The sequence below is a fragment of the Anser cygnoides genome, chromosome 1, assembly GCF_040182565.1.
Source record: "Anser cygnoides isolate HZ-2024a breed goose chromosome 1, Taihu_goose_T2T_genome, whole genome shotgun sequence".
Taxonomy (NCBI): domain Eukaryota; kingdom Metazoa; phylum Chordata; class Aves; order Anseriformes; family Anatidae; genus Anser; species Anser cygnoides.
The window spans coordinates 41,500,655-41,522,188 of record NC_089873.1 but is presented as its reverse complement, the minus strand read 5'-3'; the positions used below and the strand labels follow the sequence as shown (position 1 = coordinate 41,522,188).

Sequence of the window (21,534 nt, the reverse complement as noted above, 5' to 3'; positions counted from 1 at the left end):
AGTCCCCTTCTAAAATGATGTCATCAGAACTGCACTCTGGGAGAGCAGGTTTGCCTCTGTGGTTGTTGCAATTCTGCGATGAATTCTAGCTGAGCATCTCATGTAGTTGGTGTCTTTCATCTGACTTGAAATCACAAAATTGTGTGTCTTTCAGTTTTACAGCATCATAGTCAGGGAGATCAAGGAAGCATACTTTACCGTCCAGCTTCTTTCAGATCAAAATATTTTCATTGGTCCAGAACCCTCTAAATCACTTTTGGCTTGGAAATCAAGTTAATGCTGTTTCTTTTAACCTAGATATACTTTAAACTTCATTCATCTTTTTTTTTTTCCTTATAGTTATTTTTCTTGGTTCTTGTCTTTCCAGGGTCTTAAGTCTTTGTGTGCTTTTTGCTGTTACTTTTATTTGTGTTTTTCTACTACTGAAGAGGAGACAGAGATATTCCTACCTCTCCTAAAAAATATTATTCTTTATCCTTATTTTTGTAATGGGGTTTGCTAAGACTAGTGGTTCCATTATACCCCACAAATAAACTTCAGGCTAGCAGAAGATGGTAACTGGCTATCCCAGCTGTGGAGGAGAAGTAGCAACCCTTCTTTCTAAATACGGTTGTTTTCTTGTAAATTTTGATCCCATTCCTTCTGTATGGATGTAACACTGAGAAGGTCATTAGCATAAAAATACCTGCATCACCAATCTGTCTCAATGCATTAGACAGGTAAATATGGACCTTTGCTCAGTGTCATGCTAGCGAGCTTTATAACTGATACTGAGGAAATGAGTCTCTATAACCTGTGATACTTAGTTTGGTTTGGGGCTTTTATATGCATGGACTTTAGATTGCATTAGTTTTCTGTTAGTGAGCAACTAGAGTATTTATGAATGTTTTACTTAAGTTGCTCCATTATACCTTGCATAACGAGTTCATTACCTCTTATTTGACAATGATAAGCATTTTTCCCTCCTCCCTTATTACATTTAAAGTAGGGTATATCCTCTAACATCTAGACAGAGGAATTAAATTTCAAGATGCATGCTCATCTTAAATTTTGAGTGTTAAAAACAGATCTTTAATACAAAATGAAGAGATGGCCTTCAGTTTCCAAGATGAATGTCGAAGTTAGGGAACATTTACTTACTTATGATTTTGGTAAATGATTACTTACAAAGTCATTTACCCCAAATGATTCTGAGTTAGAATTACTTTTTCCTATTTATTGCACATATCTTTTTGACACTATTGTTAATGTTTTTATCTAAATATACTCCTGTAAAGTGTGACATTAAAGTTGGATTGTTTTATTTCATTTGCCAATCATTAATTTTCATTTCTTTGGTTTAAGCAATGCACGTTAAAAAAAAAAGTGCACAAGTGCACTGTTTTTATTATTGAACTAAGCATTCTCAGAATTTGCAATATTTTTTTGACTGTAATTTTATAGGAATTCAGTGAATAAACTTTGCATTGTAGTCTGAGACTTGAAATGACCAGTCAGAAATGTTGAACAGCTTTCGAAGCAGTTCTCAGAAACCTGCCCTTGAATTTACACAGTTTAGGAGGTTATATTGATTTATCTTTTTGACTAGGCAGAGACTTTGGGCCCATCAGATTTACATTTCGGTGCACAAAGAAATTTAACTCTGTAATTTATCTGAAGTTTATGTATAGTGGATACCTATACAGTGTTCTCTGAGTTGGAAGAGGAATGGCATGTGATAACTCTGTGATAGACTCCTCTTGTTTTAAAAAAAAATAGCTCTGTGTCCCAGGGCGAATCTTTGGTGGCTGTAGTTCCCTTTCAACTAGTCGTCAACAGATCCTAAGAAATAAACTTTGAACCTTACAAGATGTGGGGAGAGGCTGTGGGGCAGAAATCACATGGTGCTGAGGCAGCATGTTGTCCTGCCATGAATAAAGACTTGGGTTTCATAAATAAACTTGAGTCTTCTTCCCCTGCCTATCACCACAGTGAGCTTCTTTAAGATGACTTGTAGAGTAACCAGAGCATGGAACTAGGGAGGAAGGAGCAGAAACAAGTGTCGTAGTGGTCAGTTGTGCTCTGGTAACTTACAGAGGATTGAATTCTGGGTTGAAGAGGCTCTATTTTCCTTCATGGGTCACAGGGTAAGTGCCTCCGTAGCAACTGATTTTGAGGAATTTGCAAGTTAGGAAGATGTTGGGATTCACATGTCAGACATGGGAACAATTTCTGTGTTTAAATACCAGGATTCTCCTAAAACCTTGTCTCTGCTGAAATAATAGCTACCTAGTCAAGACTGTGACATATCAAGTAACAGGGTATGTGGGCTAAATATTTACTGCATATAGTTCAGCTTCTGGAGTAATTTCAGGCTTCTTTCCAGCAAAACCTTTATGAAAAATGACTCAGCTTATGCTACAGGCTTTGTTGTTTTATTGAGTGGGAGAAACAGCGAAAGAGTAAATGGGAATGGGAAACTTACAAACATAATTATACACTTTTTCAGAAGTGCCTGAAACGGTGATATGGCCTCGTATCATGTATTTATTTTATTTATGCTGCTTTTCGTGAATTTCAGTCTGAATCCAAGCTTTTCAATGGCTCCGAGAAGGACATCTCTTTATCTTCAAGCAAGCTTACCAAAAAAGAGTCTCTCAAGGTGAATTAATCTCCATAAACGTGTGCACAAAGTTTTACCATATTCTTCTATTGAGAAGAGAAATGCCAAGTAGTGAGAAGACCCCTGTGGAATATCCGCGTATTGTGAGAATTAGTGTTGCTGGTTCTCTTCAGTTTTCAAATCTCATTGAACTGTTACTTGAGAATGGACTTTTATAGTGTAGTCCTTGAGAATGCGTAAAATCATAGGGTAACTCAGAAGCTTATAAAATAATACAGGTTGCCAGGGGGCTCAGGACATTTACCTGCAATGAAATGACAAACTGTAATATCAAAGTTAGAGTTTGCATGCAGTACTTAATTTTTTTTTTAACTGACTTATTACCCCTGTGTTGGGACAAGACCATACTCCTCAGTTTGGCAAATACCATGTCAGGGAAACATTAAATTATTTATCACTAAAAGAGAAATATATGTTGCCTTGAATTTCTACTGGGGAGGGAAAGTAAGAGGTGGAGAAAAATTACTGATCAGATAAGGTACCTGTAAAAATCAGAATCTGGCCCTAAATTTGGTTTTGTGCTTTACACCGGGAAAGGAAGTGGGGGGTTGTTAATCTATTTGTTTGGTCTATCTCATCCCTCACCATGATTCTAATAGGAGTTTCACAGTCCTCAGTCTTAAAAGCAAATTGCAGAAGAATCTGAGTTCAGTTGCGTTGGTAGCAGCTTTTGAAATATAGCATGGGATAGTTGTTTACAATTTGGGATCAAATACTGTGTTTTAAAGCTACTTATATCTATCTTTCTTGCAAATTGAATTTAGCAGGTTTTACCTCAACTCGTATTTGTAGATGTCTTTTTGAGCTCTGATTAATTGCTTTTGTCTGTGGCATTGTAAATATTTTCATTAATATTTACAGGTTCAAAAGAAGAATTACAGAGAAGAAAAGAAGAGAGCTACAAAAGAATTACTCAGCACTATCACAGACCCATCAGTCATTGTTATGGCTGACTGGCTGAAGGTCAGAACCTAAATGTGAAACCTGAGTTAAAGATCAAGCAGCTGCTGTTCTCTGACCAGAATAGAAAAGGCTTGATCTCTTAGTTGCTGTTAATGTTTTTGTACAAACACAGCAGATACTAATTGTGTCCCAGAGGCTCTGTGCTCACATCCTACGGGAATAATAGAGGAACCTACTCCCACGTATTGCAGTGGCCATAGTCACGTGCATCTTGAATGTGTAGCTATCAACTTCTTATGAGTTAGCTTTATGATTCCAAGCCTGCCCTTTTTATTTTGCGCTTTGAATTAAAGCCCTGTTATATCTGTTACCAGCAGTGAAAGTGGATAAGTCATATTAGATATATGAATACCTATTTCTTTGTGTTTATTTCTGGTAATTTTCCTTTCCTCTCTAAGAACTAACTGTCCTCTAATAGTTGTACGAAAGGTGAGAGATGAATTCGTCAAAGATGGCAGTCATAATTCCTTAGACATTTAAAAGTATTCCTTGGAAATTGTACAAGAAAAAAAAAATCTCTTATCCATTTTATACTTAGCTCCAAACAGTAGCTTGTCTGGGAAGTTTCTCAGGTTTTTGCAAAGTCCATGTAATCAGGTTAAAACATTGTTCAGAGGTCAGGTTGGCATTCTGTCCTACAAACGGAGGAAACTAAAACCCAGAGTTGACAAAACTGATTCAAGCAATCTAATCAGATGTGCAAATTCAGGGACTTAAAAGGATATTACATAGCACATGTGAGATGATATTAACAGCTGCTTATGAAAGATTTTATCTAAGAAATTTAAATATATCTGATTTATTTTGTGAATATCCTGGTTTTTTTAATCAGATATCTGTCCTGTTTTCAGAGAAGCTCTCTTTCCAAAGATTATTGTATCCTCATGCTAGAGATAAAATATGTTTGAGGTAGAAAAACACATGAAGGTTTCAGATGAATCTCCATACTTCACAGAATAAGGGTTCCTCAAGAAAGAGTAGAAGAACGAGCACTGAAATGATACCTTTTTGTTGTCTTTGATAAACATGGATAAACTTGAATAGACTTTGATAAACTCTGCTTGGAATAAAAAATAATAATTTCAATTTTAATTTCCATTTGATTAAAGGGCACGGTTTTAGTACTGGGTTCGCTGGGCTGTAGCTGTAACTATTTATCTTCTAGATTCGTGGTACCTTGAAGAGCTGGACCAAACTGTGGTGTGTGCTGAAACCAGGAGTGTTGCTTGTTTACAAAACCCCCAAGAATGGGCAGTGGGTAGGAACAGTGCTCCTGAACGCTTGTGAACTCATTGAGAGACCTTCTAAAAAAGATGGCTTTTGTTTCAAACTTTTTCATCCTTTGGAGCAGTCCATATGGGCTATAAAGGTTAGTGGTAGCATGTATGGTTCTTAATGGGTAACTAATATTAGCCAACAAAGAGTAAAGTCAGCCTTAATGAAAAGTTGAGCTGCATTTTCTGTTATAACTTCTATTTGGTTTGTTTATTCTGACTATAAAACTTTAACACGTAGTCCTCTTCATCACAAAAAGTGTTTGATTTGTGCTGCTCTATATAGTTCAGACATATGATGTGTAGAGGGATGCCATTAAAGAGGCGTTACATCACTGACAGTCATGTAAGTGGAAGGAATGAGTATATGATATTGTATTCTGCATCAGTCTAAGTAATTAAGGAGGAAAGTGATTGAAAAAATGAAAGAGTCAAGATGTGTTATAAATATTTCCTAGTTTCCAACCCAATTTTCATGTAATAAAATGTCAGCCTAGTTCAATTTGCTTATAATAGTAGAAATTCAAATAGCTTCCTTGTACAATAACAACATATATTGCAACTAGTTAGCTAATTGTAGTGTTTTGGGCTTAAATTTTAGAAAGATAGGTGTTTCCTTTCCCTTCCGATGTCTGTTTGCTTTGCCATACATGGCGTAATATTGTCAGCAGCTCTTAGCTGCAAGTGTTGAAAAGCACGGTGTGTTCTGCACCGCAAAGAGTTATTGCAATTTCTTGTAAGCATTTTTATTTTACTGTTCACTATTACTCATTGTTTATACTTCACTTAACAATTGTAGTCCTTGTTTTGTTTTTACATTTGGAGAGGGGGTGCGGAAGCGCAGCACAAGTGAACATATTTACCTCCTAAAATGACATCTTGCTTCAGATGAAATTACTGTACAGTATTAGAATCCTTGTCATAATAAATTAATTATTATCTCTGCAACATACATCGTAGTACAAGTACTAGTTGTGAGATTGTATCTTACGACTGATATTCTTATGAATCTTATATACGTGGTGCTGCTACATCTGGAGAATATGCTGCATTGTTTTTGTTTCTTCCTTGTATCAAACTGGGAAGTCAGTCAGCTAGTGTTATTCCTGATGTTTGTGATGTTCTTGCTGAATTACTATCATTATCAGTATTATCTAAATCTACTAAACTTACATCAAATCATTTGTAGTTCCATTTGATTAATTTTAATGCTGCTTAGGAAGACTTTTCACTAAGTAGTGGTGATCTCACATTTGCAGAACACAAACTTCATATCCTTTTTCAAAAATACAGGGTTTGTTGTTAATGTGATTTAATTATTTATGATCTTGTATACATACATTGCAAAGTGGTGGCCTGTCTGCAGAAGATCACAAATCAGTCTTATATTTCTTTATTGTTTGGCAATGAGAAATGGATTTGTTTGTTTTTTTAACTAGATATTTAGAATTTAGAGGACATGCCCCTCCAGATTTTTACTTTTTTAAGGTAGGTCAAATTTTGAACCTGAACAAGTTGATATTGTCCATTCTAAATGTGCTGAGAGCTGGAGTGGCGTTTGTTCATTTTGGTATGGCTATTTGCAGTTGAGAATTACTGGACTTAATTAGATGAGAGGCCTTAAAGTTTCAAACTACTTTCTGCCCTCTTTTCCTTGTCAAATATAACTTCTTAGTTACAGATTTATTACTGTGAGGCAAACTTTGATGAGCATAATAGCAATTGGCTGATTTACAGAGTAGATACACCAGAACAAGCAAGAAGTCTAAGACAAAATGAGTTGTGTTTGCCATCAGTGTAGGGCGATGACATTGCAAGAAATATTTACACAGTCATAAGTACTGCAGGAGATTTTCTTGCTTGAACGCACTTCCCATAGTGTGTCCTTCTGGCAGATTGCAAATTCTCGTCTGCAGTAGTTTGCAGCCAGTCACTTAACGTGCTCCCTTACTCGTTGTGGCCTTCTGTGCTCTGAGGTACCCGATGCACTGTACCTTGTTCTTTCTTCCTCACATCCCAAGTCCTGATGCCATCTCACTTTTCTAAGATTAATAACTAGGAAAGCCACCACAAATAAATTTTCATAAATAGATTTAGATAAGTGTGACTGCTTATCTGATTTTGCTGTTTTCTATGAATGTTCATGGTACTTGAGTTTTGCTGACATGAGTATTCTGCAGAAAGAAAACTTCAAAGTTTTCCTTTAATCTGGTGGAACTTTTAGCTTGCCCTTTACTTTGCATTGGAGCACTTGTACAATCAGTTCAAAGAAAGTCACCTAACAAATAGAAACTAACTGTCTCTCCTGTACAGAACATTAATATACTGAAAACTGATTTTGAAATCACGATGAGTGATACCAAAGAAAAATGTCCAGTGCTCTTGAAACATTAATCAAATAAAGAAAATCATAATGCACAAGCAGTTACTCCAAAATAAGTCAACCTAGTTATTTGTTTAGTCAAATTATTAACTCAGTTTTAATTGTTGCATTGTCCCAGCACCTAGGGGAGTATAGGTTTCTCCAAAAACCAAAAACAAACAACAAAAAAACTTCATCTCTAAGTTTCAGTTGTTTGGTACGGAGTGAGTAACACACCCTGTAGGCCCCCAGTATAACCCTAAATGAAGTTCTCATGGGGGCAGAGCGCTGCCCTTTGTGCCCTCTAGTCTGGCAGTTCTGAGGCCTTCTGGTGGCTGAGGCCTTGGCGTGGTGCTGGTGCAGCCGCAGTGCCGTAGCATCGTGCCATCCCCTTTGTGCAGCACCACAGGACCGCTCCCACCCCTTCTGTCCCCCAGGGCCCAGCGAAACCTCTCCCTTGCCTCCCACAGCGTGTCAGGTCCTCAGTGGCCCGCCCTCGAGACGAGGCGTGCTCTGCATGGTGTTGTCTCATGGTTCTCCTTAACTCCTAACCCTCACGTTGCCACTTCACCAACCACTTGGCATAGGTGCACCTTTCCTCTTGCTCTGAAGGGAGACTGTAACATAGCATCTCGCTTTTAACACCCAGGTTGCTTCTACTCTGTCTTATTCAGAAGTTTCTGAACATCATTTACACCAGCACTAGCTTGTGTGCATTGGTATTTAAGCACCACCAAGACTCCTCGTTAGCTGCCTCTCACCCTCAGAAACGTTCTGGCTGTTCCATATGCTTGCTTCTAAAATATCTGCTGTTCTCTGCTTTTGCTCAAAACTTCTGCTGGCTTTCAAATTCCCTCTTCCAAGCCTCGTACTGGCTTTTCATTAGGCTTCTGTAGGGAAATCAATGAAGACCAAAGTATGATAACTCATGTGTTAGGCAGGCTTAACCCAGCTGTCAACAATAGCTTCAAGTGTGTTCAGTACAGCCCTCTTTGCCTATCAGTAACTTTAATGTTCCCGTGGGTAAAAGTTTTTGAAGGGGCTTTAAAATGATTGCTTAGTATTTTATTTCAAAGCAAAGCTTGACAAAAATAGAAGGGTCTTTGGGATTTATTTTTTAAATTCTGAATGTGAAAAACTTAATAGTGAAAACTAAACTTCGGTGTTTGACATCCTCTGTGTTTCTTTTGGTTGAACTCAATGTCACAGTGTCCTGCTGATTCTCGTTATAGAGGGACTTAAGCATCTACATGTCTTTTATGGGCCTGGGCATCATCCTTTCTTTCTTTATTTTTTCTTTTAAATATCAAGTCTGCAGTTAGACATCTAAATACATTTGGGCACCTAAATATTTTTTGGAATTGACTATCAGGTGGTAGAGAGGTTGCAAGGAAAGAAGGAGGAAGAAAGGAAGAGTGGGTTCCTGTAGCAATACGTAGTGTTTGGGTGGGTGCAGTTATCTCCATTTTTATTTAAATATCAATTGATGTCTCATCAAATGTCATTGACTCATATCTAAAGACAGGCAAAAGTCATGCAGTGCTGGAGCATAGGATGCTGCTGAGATACCCAACACATTCTCATGCAAAATAAGCATGAAGTGGATCATGGAGGAGGGCCACCTGCTCTCTGCAGTGGTTTGGCTTGTCCTTGTGTCTTTATACGTTTTCTGAACCAAGGCATCTTCTCAGGAATTGGTAGGGATCTCTGCCCTCATCAAGAGGGAATGAGGACCAGAGGGGGAAGAGTTAGCAACCTTAAAAATGCGGGGCCTTCTGCTAGACAGCGTTGGTCAACTCCCTTAAATCACCCCACAGGTGTGTCATTTGTTTTCAAACTTACCTTTTCAGCCATGTGATCTCTCTGTACCCATCTGCAGTCCATGAAGGTGAGGTTCACCAGAAAGTGACCCCTCATAGCATTCCTTTTGATGCTTTTGTCCTTCTGCTGTACATGGTATCAGCAGAGTGGTTCCAAGCTGTTATTGCAAGTCTGATTTACAAAAACAAAACAAAAAAACGCCAAAAATTATTTGAATCCCAACGACCGTTCTCTTTAAAATGGGGTTGAATTGGGAGCTAGACTTAGAATGAAGTCTTTGAAGAAGAAACCCAGTAAAAGAGGGCTGTTCATCCTTCCATTCATGTTTTCATTAGATGTTGCTGAGTGACAGTAAATAGCCCTGCAGTGTGTCGGCTTATTACATGAATGATAAACTCTAAAACTGAATGTAAATGTCTGATGCTGTTGCTTGTTTTGTGTATTTCAAGGGTCCAAAAGGTGAAGCAGTTGGTTCTATAACTCAGCCATTACCCAGCAGTTATTTGATCATCCGAGCCGCTTCAGAATCAGATGGTAAATAGATGCTTCAGTATTTTTCCACTGTGACAGCAGGCAGTTATTAGAAAGAGATTGTTTCGGTTGTCTTACTGTCTGTTACAGCACTGCGCTTGTAGTTCCGTGCTGGCGAAAGGTCTCCCTTAGCTTAGTACTTTCGGTTGTTACTGGCAGTTTTTCGTGGTCACTAAAGAAGGCTGAACTGAATAAATTGTCCCTGAGCTCCTTGCAGTTTCCCTGCTGTGGCTGGGTTGAGGAGGGGGAATAGGTAGTTTCAGACTTAATTACATTAATTTATGCCTAAATTTTCAAGCTAATTGCTTTCAAAAATGCAAATGTGGATGTATTTTATTTGTGTTGAAAGTATTTGTGTGTTTTAAAACGCAACAGTTTTGCAGAGTTTTAGTATTAAGAGCTCCCTCTAAATGTAGGTTTTTAACACCATCACTGAGGAAAGGTGGTGGTTAATATTGGTGCAGCCACCTTGAAAGGTTACAAAATGGAAGCAGTTTAAGACTTGTGTAACCTTCTTAACAGCTGCTTTTCTTCTAATGATAATTAAACATAAGGTCCCTGAAGACCTTAAAAGTAAGACTATTTGCCTTCAAATCAATACATAATTATTTTTAAATGTAGTGTATTGAAGAGAAATAGAAGTAATATGTTGGGATTATATACTTGTAATTCATTGTTAAGTGTAAAACTGTACTGTCTTCATTTTTTAACTTTAAATGCTTTTATTTTTTATTGTTTATGAAAAACTACTACTTTGGAAAATTGATTACATACAGGGAAATGAAGAGATGAGAGGATAAAACATGCTTTAAAAAAAAAAATCCAATATTGAAATGGCATTTATATGCTATTAAATTTCTTTTCCATATTGTTATTGTATTACGCTAAAAAAAACCTGTGCTAAGTGACACAGTTACTTAGTCTTCAAAAGTAGAGCGTGGCTGCAGGCAAGTTTGGAGAAATTCAACAGTCAGGGCCTTAATGGAGCCGTACTTGCATTAAGGAAGAAATGCTAGAATATGCTGTAACTGAATCATGATTTATCTTGCTTGGCCTGCCCTGAAACATCTCTTGTACCAGAGCTGGGTGGTTGTGAGTTGTTGTTATGCCCCTGCTAGACCATAAAATCCAGTACACGTAACATAGAACAGCTCCAAAGTGTGTCTTCAAAGGGTAATGTAAACAGACTCAAAAGGATTGTGAATTTAGGAAACCGAAGTTGTACAGTTCAGTTAAATCCTTAATTTTCATATAATAATAAATTTGTCTTTAGGCAGGTGTTGGATGGATGCTTTGGAGCTGGCTTTGAAATGTTCAAGTCTCCTTAAACGTACGATGATTAGGGAAGGTAAAGAACATGATTTGAACTCTTCATCAGACAGTGCTCATGTCTCTTTCTATGGTCTGCTTCGTGCTAACAACTTAAACAGTGGAGAAAACTTACCGTAAGTAAACGAATCACTAAACCTGGTTGTTCCTCTGGCAGAACCTTGTGGCAATAAGTTCGCTCCTCCAAAGGGAGGATCTCTTTTTAAGGCTGTAGTTCCTTTTGCTCCTGAGTTCTCTTTATATGTCTTATTTGTACTTTTTTTAATATGTGGGTAAAATGAAAAAAATATATTGATTTTGTGCAAAGCAGATACAGAGGGCAGCTTGGCCCAAGGAACTCAAAGTTGCTTATTACATCAGTAAGTTGAAGTACTCAGTTAAACTGTTAAAGTTTAATTTTATTTATCCTGAACTTGGTCTATCTTGTTTGCTTCACATGAAAAAAAAAAAAAGTTTAGTTTGTGTGACAAAAGTAGGCTGATATGAATATAAGTTGCTGTTCTTTGGTTAAAGTATGAATAATGCTAATGTTATTTAAATGGTTTTAGTTATGTCTCAGCTTTAAATCATCAGAAGGGTCACTAGTGCTTCAGTCAGCCTATTACTAAATTAAACAAAAGTTGAAATCGTCTGTTATTACCTGGTATCAAATGTTTGAGTGCCCGTGAATAACGAACTCCCTGTTCATTTCAATAAATGCTTTCAGCCAAATTTTGGGGAACGTAAGCTTTTGTGAAAATACATCAATAACAATCATGGTGAATGCGTGGTGCTTTCAAACGCTTCAGTTGTGGCATCAAAGTGCATTAGAAACATATAAAAGATTTAGTCCTTTATTTGACATAATTGGGTTTGAAGGTTGGGCTTTGCACAGTTTTTCTCAATGATCTTCCACCAGTTCAGTGTCCTTTCAGACTGACATAAATTCACTTTGAATAATCCCTCATACACGAAGATTTAGCTGCTTATGTCTGTTCTGGTCGGGCAGGACTTTTATACCGCTGTTAAGAGTACACTCCTGTATTTGAGACAGAGGTAAAGGCATGCATAAGGAGAAATGCACTTTTTTTCTGGCATAGGTAGTTTTAGAAAAGCTGAGAAAAGGCAAACTTGCTTCCAGTCCAGATTCAAGGCCCTGTCAAGATGACCGTGCAGTGTTTTGCCCAGGTAGAGTTTTACTCCTTCCCCTGTCTCATGGAAACAATAAAACTTCTGTGTACAACTCAGCTGGAGGTCTCTGGTTGTGAATAATGGTTTAATATCATCAGCTGGCCCCAATTATGATTAGAGCAATTAGCTACATCTGCTAAGTCTAATTAAGACTAATAGTTTAATTAAGTAGATCTTTGGATGTAGCATACTGTAAGAGTGTTCGGTGTGCTTAACTAACTAAGCAATAAAAACTGCAGGCGTAGTTTTAACAGGGTAGGCAGGAAAGGGAGAAAAGGTGAAAGCATTTTAGCTTCAGCTGAGAGCTAGCCTTTTACATTTTTTGATGAAGTCACAGCAGAGGGTGCCTCAGCCTTCCTGGGAACAACTGCGTAACCTGCAGAAGGAAGTGTGTTGGGCAGTTAATGAGGAGTTGAAAATCATTATTTATTTATACTGCCTTAATGTGGGAAAGGAGGTGTTATTCTCTACCTACCAATTAGTGCCTCGTGTGAAGTATCACTTCAGTTATGGAATTCCCTCTTCACTTTATCTTTCTTCGTCTCCAGTGGAGAGTCTCTTCCCCTCCTTATTAATCAGAGTTTGAGAATATAGTAGTTAAATATAAAAGCAAACTGACCTTGGTGCATTTAACAGTTCAGTGAGATCACTGCATGCTGTATGTTTCCAGCAAAGCAAGTTTGACATTGCTGCCAGACCAGGGTTGATACTGGTACTTTTATCATGTTGGGGTTTTTTTTTTGTTTGTTTGGGTTTTGTTTGTTTTTGGTGGTGGTGGTTGTTTTTTTTATCAGGAAACACGAGATTATTGTGTGGAGCTAAAAATTTCATTTAGCTTTTATTTTGTGTAGGTTAAATGACAGTGAAATTGAAAGGCATCACTTTAAAGACCAGGATATGTACTCTGATAAATCTGATAAGGAAAATGATCATGATCATGACGAATCTGATAATGACGGATTGGGGAAAAGCGAAGAAAGCGACAGCGACACATCAGAGCGACAGGATGATTCTTATGTTGATCCAGAACCAATTGATATCAAGGAAACTACGTATTTGGAACAAAGCCATGAAGAACTTGGGGAGGTAAAAGTGCTGTTTATGTACTGAGCAGGCTGCTTTGCCAAATGGAAGCTGATATTTTAAGGGGCACGCTGTATTTGAGAGCTGACTTACAGGACTGCCTTTCATATTCTCAACAATACTGAGGGAAAAAAATCTGTCCACCATTGTTCTGCTCTGCTACATCACTTCAGTGCTTCTGAGTCTGTAAGAAAGATAATGAGATTATTTGGAGTATTCCTCAGAGAAAAGGAGCTCATTTTGAAAGGGCCACCTGCAGCAGAAGTTGACCATATCTGCCCATCCTTTTGTTACTATTTCTGTTTTTTATTATCTCCTGCTTTGTTGTGTTTTTTTTTTTTTTTCTTCAAGTAAAAATCTTCAGGTTGAAGATTTTAATGCAAGCTGGCACCTCTATTTTTTACTGCAAGAGAGGAGTTAAGCAGCCATGGAGTTTACAGAATTCAGTGGAAGGCTTGCTGTGTTTCTGATGTTCCCCTTGCATTCTGTTATGATGCCCAAAGTTTCTGTTCCACTTCTGCAGATAGTCTTACACACCTACACAACCAAATGCAAGAGGGATTTGAATGTTTTACTTGCTATAAAGATACTAAAAATTGAAGAAGAGGAAATTGAGATGAACTTATTTAAAATCTCTCTCCTTTTCTCAAGTGCTAAGTATGAGTTATTACCTAATGCTCGTTTTATATATTATATATACACACACACACCTGTATCTACCATATGTATAAACTTTGTGCTTTGTTGCTTTCCAGTATTGTTTCTAGAAGAAGCAATGGTTTAGGAAAAGCTGAGGAGTTCAAGCTGACAATGAATTCTTGTTATATGCATTTTAGAACTGTTCTGTAGAGAGGGATGCTTTTCCTACAGCCCTTGTTTTTACGTTTCAGAGACTGTAAGGAAGAATATCTCCTTGGACAAAAAAGAGCGTATTCGTGTGTGGCTGCTGTTTTTGCTTACTTACCCCTAAGCAGTGGTTTTCTTTGAGGAAAACTGCTGATACTATTGACTGGTCAAGGTAGTGAAAAGCATAAATATAACAATGTTTACAGTGGGGAAAAGATGACAGAATGAACAGCCCTTTGCTATATAAATCCCGTGTGTGAGAACACAGAAAAATGTCCTTGATGTCTAGGAAAGCGCTAAGGGAGCGTTTTTGAACAATATCTCATTTTTTTTCTGTTTCAGGGCTGATAAAAACAAATGCAGATTTTAATGCTGAATAGTAAATCTAGCATCCTACACTAAATATGCATCTGAAGTGTATTTATAGCAACTTGTTTTTTCTACTTCTCTGAGCATTTCGAGTATCTGTTTTCCATTCTTACTGCATCTTTAGAATGTGTTGACTGACCTGTCTCTTGGAGGATTATTTTCATTCTCCTTTCTCTAAGCAGTTTCTCATTCATCCTAGGCGGGGGAGGCTGCTCAGACAGAAGTAGTGTCAGAAGAAAACAAAAGTCTGATCTGGACATTGCTGAAGCAAGTCCGTCCAGGAATGGACTTGTCCAAGGTTGTACTGCCTACGTTTATCTTGGAACCTCGTTCTTTCCTTGACAAGCTGTCTGATTACTACTACCATGCAGATTTCCTCTCCGAGTGAGTCAATCCTCTCTCTGGTTTTCTTTCTTTTCTTTTTTTAAGCTGAAATGAGATAGCAGTGAGATCCCTAAGTCTTTGTTGCTTGGCGTGGTCTACTTAAACAACATCATGGACTGCTTAGTCTGAATGCTTGCCTGACAATAGATCAGTTGTCAAATGCCCTTGTGTTCTGAAAATGAATGGCCTAAGAGCTTATATGGTACATTTTGAAGTCTGTTCCCTCTTAGTAATTTAATAGCAATTGTGTTGCAAACATTTCTGTTGCAGCTTTTGGAGACTGATTGGAAGAATTTTCAAAATTGTTATTTTTTCCTTTTCTTTCTCTGGAATGCATATCTATAATGGTAGAACAGTACCAGTTAGCCTTTTTTAAAAAATTGTTAAATTCCATTAAGCTTTAGAATTTATTTACCTGCTTAAAGAAAGCTAATAAATTAAATAGTGTTATAATAAATTAAATAGTTTATTATTAAATCTAATAAATTAAATAGTGTTATAATTGAAACAATACTGATATTTGATCTGTACTTTCTGTATGTTTCGTAGAGCTGCTCTTGAAGAGAATGCTTACAACCGCATGAAAAGAGTAGTAAAGTGGTATCTGTCTGGATTCTACAAAAAACCAAAGGTGTTTTTTCACATATTATTTTGTCTTTACTTTAGAGGTTGTGTCTAGTTTGAGGGCTTGGGGATGTGCTGGAGTTTTTATTTCATTATATTATTATGCATTTTTTTTTAAAGCAAGGTTAAGTCTTCATTATTTGTGCAAATGCATTGTGGACCTTTTTTGGTCCCTACCTATGCTTAAAAGACTGTGTTCAACTGTGCTTTGAAGTGGAAATATAATTAAACGTTTTGACATGAAGTTGAGCCATTTCTGTGTTCTTCAGTGATAGCATGGTATGGTTGGAGGAGTAATATTTCCACTACTGTGGAAATAGCTGTATACTAAATATTCTTTAAGATTAAGTTGGCAGGAAGTAGTATTGAAAGACAAGACTGCTTACTACCCAACTTCAAGCAAAATGTCTATAGTAATTCTGCAACAATTCTTAAATTCTTTTTGCTTAAATTCTAGCCTGGAATGGCGTAGCAGATACACAGATTTATGTGCTAGTTTCCTTAGTTTGAAGAATAGAATAACTGAGCATAATATTCAAATGTCAAAATCAAGTACAATGTGCTTTAGCCCATGTGTTATGCTTTTTTTTTTTCCTAATCTTCAGTGACAGACTGGTAAATTATTCTGCGAGTTCTCTACCTGCATTGTATGGTTACTGTCTGTTCTGTTTCTGTTTAGGGATTAAAAAAGCCGTACAATCCTATACTTGGTGAGACTTTCCGCTGCATGTGGATTCATCCCAGGACGAATAGCAAGACTTTTTACATTGCAGAACAGGTAGCTGCCATAACCAGCACAAACATTTTTAAGAAAAATAAATGAGTTAGACCTTTTTGTGCTAGACAAATTATGTGTCAGTATTTATATGGATGCATAGTATCCTAAAACCTCTTCTGATGAGCATAGTTCTTAGACAGAGAGAAAGGTGTTTCTAGCATTTCTGTTCTGTCTTCCTCTAGAACAAGTCAGGTATTAGTTAACTATTAAAATTGATTTAAATGTGTGATTTTTATCTCTAAAGATTATAGTCACATCTAATATTAATTGTATTCTATTGTGTACAACTTGAATTTTGCATTCTGTCTGTATTAGCTCAAGGTTTGTATTACATTGCCTGTTTTTTTGTTTTGTTTTGTTTTTTCAAATACATTTTTTTTTCAACAGGTATCCCATCATCCTCCAATATCTGCCTTCTATGTTAGCAACCGCAAAGATGGTTTTTGCCTTAGTGGTAGCATTCTGGCCAAATCAAAATTCTATGGTAAGTAGTGTGATGGGGGAGTTTTGTTTTGGTTGGTTGGGGTTTTTTTTGGTTGTACTTTTACTGAGGAGTGTAAAAGCAGTGCAAATGAGTTGTGTTTTGTGGATGAAGGAAGACTTTCAGAAGAATCAGGGTTTTGATCATTGTATTATACTTGTCTTACAAAGTTTTTACTAGTGGTCTTTAGAATTTTAATTTCTACTTTACAATATTTTAATTTTTAATTGGTGATAATGTGTATTATGGTGGCTTCACCAGACAGCATATATTGCAGTGCTAAGTATACTGATGTTTTTAATTCTGTTGCTCACTTACTAGGAAATGTTGACTGTCATCTTGCTGCAGGGTGTGAAATGTGTTTCTCTGTTTGAATTTCAGGGAATTCATTATCTGCCATACTAGATGGAGAAGGACGGCTAACATTCCTAAACAGGGGAGAGGATTATGTAATGACTATGCCATATGCTCATTGTAAAGGTACTGTTTTTTTCATTCTCTAGATGGCAAAGTTGTGAGAACAGAAGTTTATTATTCTAAATAGTGTATTATTATAAATTCTATTACTGTGTCAGATTCGAGCTTGTCATCTTAGAATAATCTTCTGAACACGGGCAATGTTGGTGGTTCTGTGCTTCCACATACCTCATGGGGAGAAAAAATGTTTAAGCAATCATCTATTTTTGGCATGGAAATGGATATTTAAAAAAAAAAAATACTAAGAGCACATATGGCTATCTGTCATTACATGACAATTTACCGTTTGAGTTGCTTTCTTTTCTAAAGAATAGCTTTCAGTTTCTCCAATGTTTTCCTATTGGAAAAGTCAGTGTAGTATCTACACCTCACTGTGTGATTTGAGTGCAAATCATGACCATTTGTCTTTAGTTCTGCTGTTGGAAACTAGTCAGTAGTTCCTTTCTGGTAGGTTAGTAGTTGTACAAAATACATTGCAGCATTGCTGGGTTTTCTACTTTCACATTCTCTGCCACAGTTGCTTTTTCAGAAGCCAGAATCAACAGCTCTAAGATTTTTTAGAGATGTATGGCGAATGAGTTAGTAGAATTATGTAACTTGACATTACTTTGGTAGGCTTTTCTCTTTCTGTTTTTTGTGGATGTGTAACATTGTTGGATTCTTGTATGGTTTCGTTGAGAAAAATAATACTGAACAAGTAAAAAGCACCTTACATACATACAATCAAATCAAACAAGAAGTACTAGTGTGACTAGTAATGCCAACAGAGAATGTGCAGGGAGGGAAAAAGTGCGTGCTGAAAAAAACATACTTGCATAGGCATCTGTTGTATGTAAAATGTATTCAGTGTTTTAAATGCTGGACTGCAGGGGAATCCTACTCTAGGAAATGGGCCCAAAGAACTTTATTTTTTATCTTGTCCGGTTAGAAATTTTCATGTTGGCTCTTTCTTGCAGGAATTCTGTATGGCACAATGACCTTAGAGCTTGGTGGAACAGTCAATATCACCTGTGAAAAAACTGGCTACAGTGCAACAATTGAATTCAAACTCAAGGTCAGTGAACGCTGCAAGTGGGCATGAGACTAAGTGTTAGAATAATAAATATATATATATATAAAATCAGGTCAAGCCTTAGATACAATCTCATTTAATTTTCTTTAATATGGAATTGTCTTCTCTGGAAACTGAAGAATTTTCATATTAATTGCCATGTGTATCTAGCTATGTGTATCTAGCAAATAGTGATTAAATTAAAAAAAGGGAGTTATATTGTCATCTGTTTATTTAATGTACTCTTCTGTTTCCAAAGGTCTTGACTGAAGCTGTGTCTTAGCCTCTGATCATAAGGACACTTCTGTCACAGTGCTAACATGTTCTTAAGTTTCGTAGCAATAACTTGGCTAGGGCAGGGGCAGGAGGAAGCAACAGTCGGTCTCATTTCCAGCAGCGGCATGTGTGTGTGTCTGGGAACGTGTGCAAGAGCAGGGGAGCTCCTCGCACAGGAACTGATCAGCAGCTCAGTATTTCTGTCTTGTGAATATTTCATGGAGATTTTCAGTTCTCTGAAAATGTTCAGGGTCTTTTTAATCTGGAGAACTCAAACCCAGGTTCCCTTCTTCCACCCTGAATAAAACTTCAAACAAAGGTGGTGCAAGGATTTCTGCTGACATTCGGATCAGCCTAATGCCCAGCATTAAGGAGCAGTTTTGCATACTATTTTTGGCAGCTCTGTTTGCTATAGAAGCACCCACCCAGTTGCAAAGGCTAAAGAAAGGTTTCTCAACTACATGTAAATGGCTTGAACTTCTGAAAAATATGTTTGCCATCTTTGAGGCAGAAACTGATTCAAGGTTAAACAAATAGCCATTAAAGAGAAATGTGCATATGGAGAGGAAAACTGTATTCAGCTGAGATTATAGGGGAAACTTAAAAGTTAGGAGGCTGTAGTAATGGAAGTTTTGCCTCATCAACACACAGGATACATGTGCAGACTATCAAAAAGGCTGAAGAAAATTCCCGGCAATCATTTTTTCTTGTTGCTTTTTTCAGAGTTAATCTCTAGTAACAAAGAGTCCTTGGCAAAGTGGTGAGATTTGTATAGCAAATGACAGTTTCCTCCAAGATATCATCACGTCGCTGTTTTCTGCATTATTTGCCCTTTTCTTTCCAGATTTCTTAGCCAATTCATATGCTTTTGTTCAGCAAAGCTTTTGAGAAAATACAGAGAGAACAACTTCTTTCTGGGGTTGTTAGACAGAAGTTGTGATACTGAAAGCAATTCGGGCTGTTTACATCAGATTTCATAAATCACTTAATTCCTTAACACTCAACATATATGCCAGTAATTTGCTATTAAAATAAACATGGAGGCATTTCTTTTTGTTTTGCAGCCGTTTTTAGGTAACAACGACAGTGTTAATCAAATATCAGGGAAAATAAAGCTTGGGAAAGAAGTTCTGGCTATTTTGGAAGGTCACTGGGTAAGTAGTGAGTGATAGTGCTGTGTAAATTCTGACAAGTGAAAACAGCACTTAGTTACAAAAATAAAGACACCTAAATTAAAAAAAAAAAAAATTGATTAAATGCCACTTTCATTGAAAATATCTTTTTATAGTTAACCAGTTCTCAAGGATGACCTTAGATTCAATGTACTGTTAATTGCAGCCCTTACAGGTGGAAAAGTTGAGTATGTTTGGGTAGTTCCTGATGAAAATACTTTTCAACTTGTGAAATGTTTTAATATAAGTGTTAGTATTACGAGAAATTGTTATGGCATCAGCATGAAATTTTTAAATTTGTTTTAGTTCTGGTGAGGTGACACTGGTGCCACTGTTGGACGTGGTTAATGGTTCCATTGTGTACCTATTCCAAGCTAGAGCCAGCGCAGAGTGCAGAAATTGAATTTTGTAATTAGCATATGTAATTATTTACATTTATCTGAAATAAATTCTTGTTGAAAAAAATGATTATTCTTTCTGTTCGTATTATTTTGGCACTATTTGAGATTATTACAGTTAAGGTAACTGAACTATATATGTTACAGGACAGTGAAGTTACTATTAGGGACAAGAAGACAGATGTTTCGGAGACATTCTGGAACCCAACGTCTGATATCAAGCAGCGTAGGTTACCTAGATACACCGTGAAGTTCGAAGAGCAGGATGACTTTGAGTCAGAGAAGTAAGTTCACTTTGGAAGCACTTACAATTATTTTTTACAAAATAGAACTCATTATCTTCTCCAAATTGCAAAAATTAGCCAGTAGCTGTTGTTTTCCTTCCTTCATGTATTTGTTGATACTGACGTGTAAAACAAGAAAGCAATAGTGTTAAATACTAAAAGTTTATTATTTATGAATCTTACAGTCATAGAAGGTCTTGTTGGAAATGTAGATAAAAGGTGTATTACAATACAGTAATGTCTTCTTTAGAGGTTGATCCCCTCACTTAGCCTATAATTAGGGAAATATTTTCGATCAGTTGTTATAAACAGATTGTAACTCTTTATGTTGCTTATTTGTCAGGCTTTGGCAGCAAGTGACTAAAGCAATAAATAATAAAGACCAAACAGAAGCTACTCAAGAGAAATATGTTCTGGAAGAAGCTCAGAGGAGGAGTGCCAAAGAGAGGAAACTTAAGGGTGAAGAGTGGACATGCAAGCTGTTCGATCAGGATTCAGTCACAGGAGAATGGCACTATAAATACGCTGAGTGAGTGCTGGAATGCTTATACCAAAACTGCTAGTTAAACGCTTGGTAGTGCCTCTGAGACTCTTGTTGTGCGTCTGGGAGCACAAGAACTCAGAGTTATTCAAACGCAACAAATATGCAGTGCTACTCAATATACCTAGTAATATGCTTCAACCAAGATCCGTAATTTTTAGCTGAACTTGGGCTGAACTTCACCAAAGAGAGGGCATTAATAAGTAATGCTGAAAAGACAGTGATTGCTAAATCAGGAAAATATGTTTCATGTAATCATTGCAATGGGCTTTTCTGTCTTGTCGGTTTTTTATTTATTATTATTTTTCTCTTTTTGGTTATGTGCCTCTATACGTTCATGCTATATTCAACAATTCTCTAGGGCGCGGTGCTTTGGGGTGCATTGTGCATATTTCATGTCTCCTCAAGGCCTTGTGGTTCAAGTATGTGCCACAGAAGTGTTAGAATGTGCTAGAAAGCAGTCTGTGCTGTCAGCTATCACTGGAAGAAATTTCTGACTCCTTTTCTGCATATGAGGCCAACTCACCACCTGGGCCATATAGAGAGCAGAGTCTTTTATGGTTGCTGTGAAGATGTGTTCAGTGAGCTGTGGAATTTAAGATACCTGAATTAGAAACCAGGATTAGGGATACAGGTATCAGGATTGCAGCTTTGAAAG

The 21,534-nt window shown here is 37.0% G+C and overlaps 1 protein-coding gene across 5 annotated transcripts in view; it reads left to right on the top strand.

Moving 5' to 3' along the window:
• The window catches only part of OSBPL8 (oxysterol binding protein like 8), a 90,615-nt gene that overhangs the window by 62,789 nt on the left and 6,292 nt on the right, over positions 1-21,534 (top strand). For all 5 annotated transcript variants that reach the window (XM_048047432.2, XM_066993222.1, XM_066993209.1 and 2 more), the window contains 15 exons: positions 2,561-2,641; positions 3,524-3,625; positions 4,791-4,994; positions 9,532-9,616; positions 10,887-11,058; positions 12,964-13,198; positions 14,610-14,794; positions 15,344-15,425; positions 16,098-16,196; positions 16,584-16,680; positions 17,059-17,157; positions 18,111-18,208; positions 19,546-19,635; positions 20,199-20,335; positions 20,679-20,864. In XM_048047432.2, the coding sequence (XP_047903389.2) occupies positions 2,561-2,641; positions 3,524-3,625; positions 4,791-4,994; positions 9,532-9,616; positions 10,887-11,058; positions 12,964-13,198; positions 14,610-14,794; positions 15,344-15,425; positions 16,098-16,196; positions 16,584-16,680; positions 17,059-17,157; positions 18,111-18,208; positions 19,546-19,635; positions 20,199-20,335; positions 20,679-20,864 (1,952 nt within the window). The remainder of the gene's footprint in view (positions 1-2,560; positions 2,642-3,523; positions 3,626-4,790; positions 4,995-9,531; positions 9,617-10,886; positions 11,059-12,963; positions 13,199-14,609; positions 14,795-15,343; positions 15,426-16,097; positions 16,197-16,583; positions 16,681-17,058; positions 17,158-18,110; positions 18,209-19,545; positions 19,636-20,198; positions 20,336-20,678; positions 20,865-21,534) is intronic.